General features: G+C 45.2%; 1 protein-coding gene across 1 annotated transcript; it reads left to right on the top strand.

Annotated features, from left to right (window-relative positions):
• The first annotated feature begins 177 nt into the window (after positions 1–177).
• Positions 178–11,345, top strand: vps11 (VPS11 core subunit of CORVET and HOPS complexes). The gene is made up of 16 exons (XM_062961219.1): positions 178–361; positions 1,963–2,107; positions 2,672–2,807; positions 3,076–3,239; positions 3,334–3,581; positions 4,078–4,279; positions 4,488–4,639; positions 5,462–5,648; positions 6,278–6,421; positions 6,609–6,797; positions 7,962–8,123; positions 8,310–8,449; positions 9,049–9,251; positions 9,581–9,752; positions 10,422–10,644; positions 10,754–11,345. Exons 1-16 carry the CDS (start codon positions 219–221, stop codon positions 10,916–10,918), a joined length of 2,775 nt encoding a protein of 924 aa, XP_062817289.1. The 5' UTR covers positions 178–218; the 3' UTR covers positions 10,919–11,345.
• Positions 11,346–12,595: the final 1,250 nt, after the last annotated feature.

Raw genomic sequence — 12,595 nt, 5'->3', positions numbered from 1 at the left:
AAAGCCCCGCCTTCCCTTACCCGCCATTGGGCCACGTCCCAGGTTGCCGGCAGCTGCGGGCACGCCATTGGCTGGCCGCAAGCAGTGGGCGGGATCTTCTCTCCCGTCTCCGCACGAGGAAAGGGGGCGTGTCAGAGCGAACTACAACGCTTCGTCTTGAGCGGAAGTGACGCGCCGCCGGGCCGGAAGTGGCTGTGTTTTGTTTCTCTCCGGCCAAGATGGCGGCGTACCTGCAGTGGCGGCGCTTCGCCTTCTTCGACCGGGAGACGCTGGCCGCCGACGCCGAGGGAAGGCCGCTCCTCCTCCCGCCGGGCATCTCCGCCTGCGACGCCGGGAGGGGGAGCCTCGTCTTCGGGGATATCCTTAGCCCGGCAGTTTCAAGGCCTGGCTGCTTCCTGCCTGGGGAAATCCTCTGTTGGGAGGTGTTAGCTGGCCCTTGTCAGACTCAACAGAGAAGCCATTGAAATCTGGTTAAAGTTTTAAAACTGCGCTCATCCATGATTTAATTTTCTAAGCACCACAGGTTGCTTGGTTTTCTTTAAAATGCTATTATTATTAAAACTAATGGCATGGGAGTACTGCAGAATAAAGATTTCAGGCCTGAGTGAGATGAGCACTGCTCTAGTTATCTTTTGTATATGGTGAAGTAGTCTAGAAGTATGATGACATCAGATATGTTCTTCCCAAAGGCTTTTAACGAATAAACGATAAGAATGACACAGACTGACCTATGGATAGGGCACGAGGTTTTCGGATGAATGGATCTGAGCATATGTATTTTTAAAAATTATATACTGTAATTTTATATTGTATTTTAATTGTTTGAACAGATTTTATGTATTGTTGATTGATTTTGTATAGGCATCTAATTATGCCAGGGTTGTAAGCCACCCTGAGTCCCTTCGGGTGAAAAGGGCAGGATATAAATATTGGAAATAAATACAGTAGAGTCTCACTAATCCAAGCCTCGCTTATCCAAGCCTCTGGATTATCCAAGCCATTTTTGTAGTCAATGTATCGTGACATTTTGGTGCTAAATTCATAAACACAGTAATTACAACATAACATTACTGCGTATTGAACTACTTTTTCTGTCAAATTTGTTGTATAACATGATGTTTTGGTGCTTAATTTGTAAAATCATAACCTAATTTGATGTTTAATAGGCATTTCCTTAATCCCTCCTTATTATACAAGATATTCGCTTATCCAAGCTTCTGCTGGCCCGTTTATGTTGGATAAGTGAGACTCTACTGTATTGTTGATTGATTTTGTATAGGCATCTAATTGTGCCAGTGTTGTAATCCGCCCTGAGCCCCTTCGGGTGAGAAGGGCAGGATATAAATATTGGAAATAAATAAATAAATAGAATAATGCATGTGTCCTGCATCCCTACTACCTTAACTTGTTCAGCTTGATGTAATAACTCTAAAAAACGTAGATTTGTTTTGATAAAAAAGCACAAGCAGGGCTTTTTGGCCTATTTGGAGACTGAAAAGAGCCTGAATACTTGGCCTGAAGAGCCTGAAAACTTGGCTCTTCCAACAGGCCTTTGGTGACTGATCTCCATAGTAACGGATTGACCTGTTGCCTATCTTATTTATTATACCTTGTTCCTTTAGCAGGCCATAGTGTATGCCTTTGCCAGCACTTTAACGGGACAATAGTTCTGGGATCTACCTCACCCTGATTGAATCTGACACTAATTGCACTTTTTTGGCCCAGTTCTTTTTTTAGAGCCGACCCAGGATTTTATCATAGTATATTTATTGTATCTTGACGTATGGCTTGTTTTATTGTTGATTGATTGTTTTATTGTTATGTTTTTATATTGTTTGTGACCTGGGCTTGGCCCCATGTAAGCCACCCCGAGTGCCTTCAGGGAGATGGGGCGGGGTATAAAAATAAAATTAATATTATATTATTATTATGTTGTGTCCTTAACGGAGATCTCCCACATATGGAAGGGGTGATCTGGTTCCTGCCCCGCTCCCTGGAGCTCAGCAGCTTCCAGGCCTATAAACTGCGGGTGACGCACCTCTTCCAGCTGAAGCAGCACAGCATCCTGGCTTCTGTGGGGGAGGACGAGGAAGGCATCAACCCTTTGGTGAGTTGGAGGGGAGGCGTCTAACTTGAAAAGCTTTATGTGTTTAGGGACAGGGAAAGAGACCTCTTATGGCAGGCATGGGCAAACTTGGGCCCTCCGGGTGTTTTGGACTTCAACTCCCACCATTCCTAGCAGCCGGTAGGCTGCTAGGAATGGTGGGAGTTGAAGTCCAAAACACCCGGAGGGCCCAAGTTTGCCCATGCCTGATTATATTGTATTTAACAAGCTAATAAGATGTCTAAGAATATGGAAAAACACGTGTGTAGTAGGCTTCATTGTGATCAACCAAGAGAAGGCCAACCTGACTCAGTTGGCCTGCCGAAGCCTTTCATTTTCCTTATTCGCTTTCACTTTATTAACTGAGCATTTTGCCTTGCCGTGGTTTTTTCATCTGAAGGTAACCTCAAGCATGTATCTGCAGCCCTTGCGATCCAAAGTCTAGATATCCCTTGAAAGAGTGAAAAGATATATATTTTGTGCACCGTCGCATTTAAATCTCTAGGTAAAACCAGATATTTCTCCCTAGTGTGGCTTCCCTGATCATCAGACTGTCGTGATTTCTAGGTCAAAGTCTGGAACCTTGAGAAACGTGATGGCGGGAATCCTCTCTGCACTCGGATTTTCCCCGCTATTCCTGGCAACAAGCCCACGGTTGTGTCCTGCCTCACTGTCCATGAGAATCTCAACTTCATGGCTATCGGTAAGTGGAGGCAAAATGCCAGCTGTTAATAATTGTGGGAGTTGAGGTCCAAAACACTGGAGGGCCCAAGTTTGCCGAGGCCTGATGTAGCGCAATACTTTATATTTTAAATATTTTGTTTGTTTATTGGTCATTCCCAATAAAATATAATCTGGGCTCCAATTTATATTTGATGTGTTGATGTAGTTTAACTCTCAGCTGGGTCGGTTTACTCTCTTGTCTCGAAATGTTACGTGAAGCATAGCATTCTTATTCTTCTCTGCCTTAGGCTTTGCTGATGGCAGCGTTGTGCTCACAAAAGGCGACATCACGAGAGACCGGCACAGCAAGACTCAGATACTTCACGAGGGGAGTTTCCCAGTGACAGGCCTCGCCTTTCGCCAGTCTGGCAAAACAACCCACCTGTTTGTCGCCACCACCGAGAACATCCAGGTGAGGCGTTTGGTGGAGCATGGAGAGGGGAATGGAGCAGGTCGACCAGCTCCGGAGCTTCACTGCTGCCTTTCCCTCCCTTGTGGCTTTGCAGTGTTACACCCTCTCCGTGAAGGACTACCCGCAGCTGGAGCTGGACACGCGTGGCTGTGGCCTGCGCTGCTCCACACTCAGCGACCTCTCCCAGGACCTCCAGTTCATTGTGGCCGGAGATGAATGCGTATACTTGTACCAGCCGGATGAGCGGGGGCCCTGCTTTGCCTTCGAGGGCCAGAAGCTGATTGCCCACTGGTATCGAGGCTTCCTTGTCATCGTGTCCAAGGACCGGAAGACCTCTCCGAAGTAAGGCACAGTCACACTTTCATCCTCATTCTCATGTGAAAGCTATAACTCTTTCAAAACCAATACAATACAATTTAAAACCTAAAAATATACAAGCATCACAGTGGAATTAAACATTAACAGCAATACTCTTAAAACCAGTGAAAATGTATTCTTAGTTTTTCGAATTAGTAGCTATTTGTATTAATAGCATCTCCTGACTTGATCCTAAGTTGATAGCACTTTAACTGCCCTTGCTCCATCCAGTGGAATGCTGGAATTTGTAGCTGGTGAAGTACTTAGGATTGTATAGAACAGAACTATATTACTAAAGCTCTCTAGTAGACTGTTTTATCTGCCTCCCCAAATTACCAATCCAGGATTGTCATTTGGAACCATAGCAGTTGAAGGTTACATGCATTAGTAGCATCAGTTCCAGCTTAGTTTTGCAGGTTCCTTTCAGAGCTCAATGCCTGGTAGAGTTTGTACAAATCCCTCTTGCTGTTCCGTGTTCCAGGTCTGATTTTGCTGGGAGCGACGCACAAAATTCCGACAAACAAATCCTGAACATCTATGACTTGGGCAACAAGTTCATTGCGTACAGCTCCGTCTTCGATGATGTGGTGGATGTCCTGGCGGAATGGGGCTGCCTGTATGTGCTGACCAGGGATGGGAAACTCCATGTGCTGCAGGAGAAAGACACCCAGACCAAGCTGGAGGCAAGGGAGCCCCGTTTACTCTGCTGCGGGTGGTTGGTTGGGGCCAGGGAAGTGAAGGGCTCTGTGGTAGAGATGGGGGAGAGTGCGTTGCCTGCTTGGTTTGCGAGGGAGCCTGATTTGGTTAATGCTTAGCATGACCTGGTGGTGGTCCAAGGATACTGGATCCTTACATTAACCTCATCACAATCTATTGCCTCTTTCCTAACAGATGCTCTTCAAGAAGAACCTCTTTGAAATGGCCATTAACTTGGCCAGGAGTCACCACCTGGACAGTGACGGCTTGTCCGAGATCTTCCGCCAGTATGGAGACCACCTGTACAACAAGGGCAACCACGATGGCGCCATTCAGCAGTACATCCGGTAGGCACAACAACATAATTTGGAGGGGCGGTGGTGGTAGACTTTGCACTTTAATTCTCTTCTCACATCAGTTTGGTTTTCAAAGACCAACATCTTAATATTGTTATATTCTATACCTTTAGTCCCTTGCCTATAGGAAACAGACTGCTGTCCAAAGAAACAACAATGCAGTCGCTAACAATTCTGAACACAGTAGAATGTTCATTTGGATGGTGTTTTTGCTATTTTTGATATGCCAGGATAGTAGAATATTTTATATTGTGTGCAATGTAATATACAATAATAAATAATATATTGTATATACGCATATTGATGTTATACTGTGATACAATATGACACTAATAATACAATATAATAATATTAATTGTGTATCTTATATTACATGTAATGTTACTAATAATGCTACAGTATAGTGGTATAGTACAATATAGTGATATATAATGCTAATATTGTGCTATGCTAATAATATAATACATTGTATGTACGTATTATTTGTAAGCCGCTCTGAGTCCCTTTCAGGGTGAGAAGAGTGGGATATCAATGTAGTAAATAAAGAAATAAATTAAATAAATAGTTAAACTTGTCTAGAAAAGTCCAGATTTGCAGGTCTTCTTCTTACTGCCATATTTCATGAGGTAAAAACAAGTCAGAACTTTAATACTTAGGCTCTCGTTGCACATCAGTTTTAGGTATCTCAGGATACTATATTTTGCCAGGATGTGTGATTTATAGATGAGATGGGGGGATTGTGTATACTTTCCCCCTGTGTCGTCCTCTTGCATGGCTGTAAAGAGAGCCCTGACCAGCCCCTTTCCTCTTCAGCACCATTGGGAAGCTAGAGCCATCCTATGTGATCCGCAAGTTCCTGGACGCGCAGCGGATCCACAACCTGACGGCCTACTTGCAGACGCTGCACCTCCAGGCTCTAGCCAACGCTGACCACACCACGCTGCTGCTGAACTGCTACACCAAGCTGAAGGACATCTCCAAGCTGGAGGAGTTCATCAAGGTGCCGCCGAAAGGGCAATGGGTCAGGGAGGTGGTCCCCTGTGACAATTTTGATTTAGAGACAGAATTAATTGAATGCCCTGCTGTACGTTTGGGAAGGGGAGGTAGGCTTTGAATGTAAATTTAATGGCATTTCTTACATTTTCACTGTATTTTAATTTTTGTATCCACTCACAAATATTTTAATTTTTAGTGTGTTATGTTTGTTAGCTTCCTTGAGTCTCTGGGGAGAAAGGTGAGGTAGAAATATAGTAAATATTGATACTAATAAAAACCAATTAGAGGAGGTATAAATGCATTATATGTCATCTGAACTTGGGAATTAAGCAAAGATAACCCTATTCTGTATTTGAATGGGAGACACCAATGGGTACCAGGCACTGCAGACTCTTTTTCAGAGGAAGGAATGCAGAAATACTTAGCCTTATCTTCCAACGGGAGCGTTGTGTCAGGAGAGGCAGATGTGCTCCCCTTTCCCTATATTGTTTGGGTCTTGTTCTCATTCTCCTCCAGTCATGCAAGCAGAGGAGGGCCATGTGTAGGTCTGGGTTAGCCTGCTTTGCAGAGAGTCTTCCCATTCCAGGGCTGGGTGCATAATTCAGGGCCTTGCGCAACACATTTCTCACGCAGACGAGTGAGAGTGAGGTGCACTTTGACGTGGAGACGGCCATCAAGGTCCTGCGCCAGGCCGGCTGCTACTCCCATGCGGTTTACTTAGCCGAGAAGCATTCACACCACGAGTGGTACCTCAAGATCCAGCTGGAGGATATCAAGGTGAGGCCTTCTTGTGCCTCTAGCTGTTCAGGCAGCCCCCCTCTTTATGCTTCTTCCTGTCTTGGAGGGAAGCTGGGGCTGCCTTGTTCTGTTCTAAATCTACTTGGACCCCAGATTAGGGGCTTCTGATGTTTGCTCATCCTGTTTTGTCATAAATGAGGGTTTCTCCTCCTTCTCTGCCCGGCAGAACTACCAGGAGGCCCTGCGCTACATCGGCAGGCTGCCCTTTGAGCAGGCCGAGAGCAACATGAAGCGCTATGGCAAGATCCTTATGCACCACGTCCCGCATGAGACCACGGAGCTGCTCAAAGTCCTGTGCACCGACTACCGGCCGGCGGGAGACCGAGAGGGCCCTGGAGGGATGGAAGGGCGGAAGGTAGGTGCAGCCTCTGTGGTTTCACAGTAATGTGGCATTAAGGGTCGTGCAGTTGTGATTAGAATATGGAAGGATGGGTGCTTTGTTTTGTAATTTCTACATATATAATGTGATTGGGGATGGCATTTAATATTGTACGACGTACAATGAAACGATTTATTTTGAAACTTTATTTATAGCCTGTCCTATCTCCCCAAGGGGATTCAGGATGGCTTACAACAAAATATACACAATGGCAAACATTAAATGCCAACAGTAAAATATATAAACAAATCATAAAACTCAACAAAATTATTAACAACTTAATAAACTAGACATAACATAATCCACATACAGTAGAGTCTCACTTATCCAACACTTGCGTATCCAACGTTCTGGATTATCCAACGCATTTTTGTAGTCAATGTTTTCAATACATCGTGATATTTTGGCGCTAAATTCGTAAATACAGTAATTACTACATAGCCTTACTGCGTATTGAACTACTTTTTCTGTCAAATTTGTTGTATAACATGATGTTTTGGTGCTTAATTTGTAAAATCATAACCTAATTTGATGTTTAATAGGCTTTTCCTTAATCCCTCCTTATTATCCAACATATTCGCTTATCCAACATTCTGCCGGCCCATTTATGTTGGATAAGTGAGACTACTGTACTTACAAACATATGGAGTCCTTAAAATTTTTAAATTTATATATTGTAATTTTTATTGTATTTAATAGTTTTAATTGATTTTATGTATTGTTTGATATTGTTTTTGTGTGGGCATCGAATTGCTGCCATTATTGTAAGCCACCCTGAGTCCCTTCAGGTGAGAAGGGCGGGATACAAATGTTGGAAATAAATAAAAATAAATAAATAAAAATGCATTAAAAATCTCTAAAATTTGACTAAATTGTTGGAGGGGAGATGATGAACATCAGATTAACAGCAATGACAATATAGTTATTCTGTTCTATTCAGGGCAGAAGGTGTTCAGGGGCATTCTGGGTGCCAGGTGGCTGTGCAAAGAGGACTACTATTAGTATTAGTAATGATGATGATAATAATACTTCTTTCCCACCACTCTTGTTGCTCGAGGCGGGCACAACATGGTGAATAGCACATCATCATAGGTCAGTAGGTGCTTGAGACCCTGCCTGCCTTTCTTTTCTGGGGTCTAGGCCAACCCGGACGAGTTCATTCCCATCTTTGCCAACAATTCCCGGGAGCTCAAGGCCTTCCTGGAGCACATGTCGGAGGTGCTGCCCAACTCTCCGCAAGGCGTCTACGATACCCTCCTGGAGCTGCGCCTCCAGAACTGGGCCCACGAGCAGGATCCGCAGGTAGGTAGCCCGGCTTTCCCCCTTCACCCAGGAGAGAGCTCCAGCTGGCTTCCATGGGCAACAACACCGCAAGTGGGTTTGTAGATCCAGTTGGGCGTCCCACAGCCTGCTCCTTCATCTCGGGCCTTCTCCCTCTCTTTTGTTCCTGACTTGGATCCTTCACGTCCTCTTGCCTTTTCCTCGCAGGCCAAAGAGAAGCTCCACAACGAAGCCATTTCCTTGCTGAAGAGCGGGAAGTTCCAGAGCGTCTTCGACAAGGCTTTGGTCCTGTGCCAGATGCACAACTTCAAGGACGGCATCCTGTACCTCTACGAACAGGGCAAGCTGTGCGTGCGGATGGGGCGATGGCCCTGGCTCTTGTGTCTGAAGAGAGGGAGGGAAGAGGGTCAGCCGGGAGGTTCCCAGGATGGGGAGGGAGCTGCTGTAGGTCTGAGTGCAAACAATTAGGATGCTGCTGCTGCTATTGCTGCAAAGGGCCTGCTTCTCAGATCTGCAGAGGACACCAAATAGCCATGAGAATGGGGTCAAAATTCAGAATGATCTGGAGAGATTGCCAAGTAGGTTGAAAACTAAAAAAACAGATTTCAAGAAAAGAGGCTCCGCTTAAAGGACAGCTTCTTGACTATATGGCTGTGCTAGTGGAAGGCGGTGGATCATCATAGTTGAGAGGATTTAAATAGCAATGGAGTGGTTGCCTTAGCTGTATATTTTTTCTATGGCAGAAGAGAGTTGGTCTAGACCAGGTGTGGACCCCAACTCCCATAATTCCTAACAGCCAGTATGGAGTTGAAGTCCAAAACATTTGGAAGAAGAGCCAAAGTTTGACCACACCTGATCTAGATAGCCTTTATGTTTCTTTCCAGTTCTGTGATTTATTAACGTTGTCGACTCACCTGGGCTGCCGTTCTCCCCCTTTGCTCCCCAGCTTCCAGCAGATCATGCACTACCACATGCAGAACGAGCAGTACCGGAAGGTGGTGGAGGTCTGCGAGCAGTATGGCGACCAGGAGGCCTGCCTGTGGGAACAGGCCCTGGGCTACTTCGCCCACAAGGAGGAGGACTGCAAGGAGTACATCGCGGCCGTGCTCAAGCACATCGAGACCAAGAACCTGATGCCGCCTCTGCTGGGTGAGAGCCTTTTGGGGACGGGGGAGCACAACGGGGGAAGGGGGCAGGCCGAGGAATGCTGCCTCTCCTGCAAGAGGACACTTGGGCGTCTCTACAAGGGAAACCTGTTTGATTTCCCTTCTGGGGGTAGATTCCTTTCACTCCCTGTTGTCTCAGCCCCTTTCTTAACTAGGAATATGGCCATACAGCCCAGAAAACATACAACAACCCTGTAACTAGTCGGATGTTTGTAACTTGGGGACTGCCTGTAGCCTTGTTTCAAGTACTCCACAGCCTTTCAAGAGGTTCCAAACCACCTTTTTGGCTTCCTCCTCCTCTTCTTCTTCCAGTGGTACAGACCCTGGCCCACAACTCCACGGCCACCCTGTCGGTCATCAAGGACTATCTGGTCAGCAAGCTCCAGAGGCAGAGCCGCCAGATTGAGCAGGACGAGCAGAGGATCCACAAGTACCGGGAGGAGACCAAGCGGATCCGCAAGGAGATCGAGGAATTGAAAACCAGGTATAAAAACGACATTTACTGAAAATAAGTCAACATTTCCAATGCTTGCTAAACATGCAGATTTTCCTCTCTTTTTTTGGAGTACAACTGAGGATTTTCTGCAGAGTCTGCTATAAACCCTGTACATTGTTGCTAAGGGGTGTGTGTAAATGGATTGTGTTCAGAATCTGTTCCTGTTGCCACAATTTTCAGCTCCGGAGCTGTAAGACCTGCTCGATTCCCCTCCCCATACTTCACAAAGTTGTATTCTCAAAAGCTTTCATGGCCGGAATCACTGGGTTGCTGTGAGTTTTCCAGGCTGTGTGGCCGTGTTCCAGAAGCATTCTTTCCTGATGTTTCTCCCACATCTACGGCAGGCATCCTCAGAGGTTATGAGGTATCTCACAACCTCTGTGGATGCCTGCCATAGATGTGGGAGAAAGGTCAGGAGAGAATGCTTCTGGAACACGGTCATACAGCCCAAAAAACTCACAAAATTTTTCATTGAGTTAAGGGAACCCTATTTGGGACTGGGACCCACACTTGAAGAAGAGTGCTTTACGTATTGCTCCGTCCCACCTTTGAGGAGGGATGGGAGTCTAGCGGCCTCGGCTCGATGGTCGGAGGCCCTGCCCATGCATTCCCCTCTCTCCTTCCTTCCTTCCTTCCTTCCCTCCCTCCTTCCCGCAGCCCCAAGATCTTCCAGAAGACCAAGTGCAGCATCTGCACCAGCGCCCTGGAGCTGCCCTCGGTGCACTTCCTCTGCGGCCACTCCTTCCACCAGCACTGCTTCGAGAGCTACTCCGAGAGCGGCTCCGAGTGCCCCACCTGCCTCCCGGAGAACCGCAAGGTCATGGACATGATCCGCGCCCAGGAGCAGAGGCGGGACCTGCACGACCACTTCCAGCACCAGGTGGGCGCATCTTGTCTGGCGTTTGGAGTGACCGGTATGATTTCAGAACGAGCGGAATGATTTTTCTTGAAATCATCTCATCTGTTTTGTCCTCTGGCTCCTCCTCCAGCTGAAGTGCTCCAACGACAGCTTCTCGGTGGTGGCCGACTACTTCGGCCGCGGCGTCTTCAACAAGCTCACCCTCCTGACGGACCTCCCGCCGGGGAAGTCGGCCACGGCTCTCGACGCAGGCTTGCAGCGGGACCTCCTGATCCACACCAAGAGGAGCACCTAGCGGCCCTTTTCCTGGGGACTTTGGCTGTGCCACGAACTTGAGAGGGGGTTGGAATCTGACCCAGAGGTGGCAGACCCTTGGAAGCCCAGGACATCCTGCTATGCATCTCTGAAGGGGTCTAGAGCAGGCATGGGGAAAACTGGGCCCCTCCAGGTGTTTTGGACTTCAACTCCCACCATTCCTAACCGCCTCAGGTCCCTTCCTTTTCCCTCTCAGCCGCTTAAGCGGCTGAGAGGGAAAAGGAAGGGACCTGAGGCGGTTAGGAATGGTGGGAGTTGAAGTCCAAAACATCTGGAGGGGCCCAGTTTTCCCCATGCCTGTTCAGTGACTTGTTTGCAAGTGAGATACAAGTTGTAAATATCGCCCCACACTCCGAGTCCTTCCTGGTGCAACATATAAAGCATGGCTTCAGGTATATAACAGCTCACACTGTGTCTGTGTCATCTTTCTTTCACCCATATTGTCTTTCCGTTGGGAGGAATTGGTCCCATATACACACACACACACACACACACACACTACATATAGCGATTTTGAGTCCCCTTTGGGGGAGATAAAGCAGGCTACAAATAAATATATGTGTGTGTGTACTTAACATATGATTAAAATATATATATTCACTTAAATCAATGAATACCTAATCAAACACACATATATCTATAAGTTTGAATATATATATATATATATATATATATATATATATACACACACACACACACACACATACACACACATACACACACACACACACACACAGACGTTATACATGTATAAATAATATACATTTTTATCCTTTACAATTTTATCTTGTAAATCGCCTAGAGCATCGTGGATAGAGGGCAATTAATAAGTAATTAAATGATGATGATGATGATGATGATTTATGATGATATATTAGTTTGAATATATTTATTTCCATCATTTTTATCCCGTCCTTCTCACCCGAAGGGACTCAGGGCGGCTTACAAAACTGGCAGAATTCGATGCTAATACACAACAATACAAAAGAATAAAACATATACACACATTATATATATATATATAAAGTTTGAATATATATACATACACACACATATATAATACTAGCTATGCCCAGCCACGCGTTGCTGTGGCAAAGTGGTGGTAGTATTGGTTAAAAATTGTTGTGTAATTTTTATTAGACTTTATTTGCATTTTTTTATTAATTTTATTGTAAGTTATATTTTTATTTATTATATTTTATTATTTTCTTGTATTATTTTTAGTTATTTTCTGTTATTATAGTATTTTATTGTATTAATTTTTAGTGTTTTTTTATTATTTTTTATTGGGTTGCTAGGAGACCAAGTTGGAGGAGCTTAGCCTTCTAACTGGCAGCAATTGGATAAAAGCAATTATTCCTCTCTCTCTCTAATTAGGACTTTATTTTTCTTTTCTTTTTGTTGTATCAACCTAGAGGCATGGATGACGGGTTGTGTTGTCAAATTTCGAGGTTGGAGGACCTGTAGTTTTTGTTGTTTTGTTGGTCGCCGTGATGCCATCACTCATTTATATATATATAGATCTATATTTGAAAATATATACACACATTACATACAAAAATATTAGTTTGAATATTTATTTATTTATTTGCAACATTTATACCCCGCCCTTCTCACCCGAGGGGACTCAGGGCGGCTTACAAAAATTGGCGAAATT

Source organism: Anolis carolinensis, unplaced genomic scaffold, assembly GCF_035594765.1.
Source record: "Anolis carolinensis isolate JA03-04 unplaced genomic scaffold, rAnoCar3.1.pri scaffold_8, whole genome shotgun sequence".
NCBI lineage: Eukaryota > Metazoa > Chordata > Lepidosauria > Squamata > Dactyloidae > Anolis > Anolis carolinensis.
Note: the sequence above shows the minus strand (reverse complement) of the source record. Positions and strands in the feature narration are given on the sequence as shown.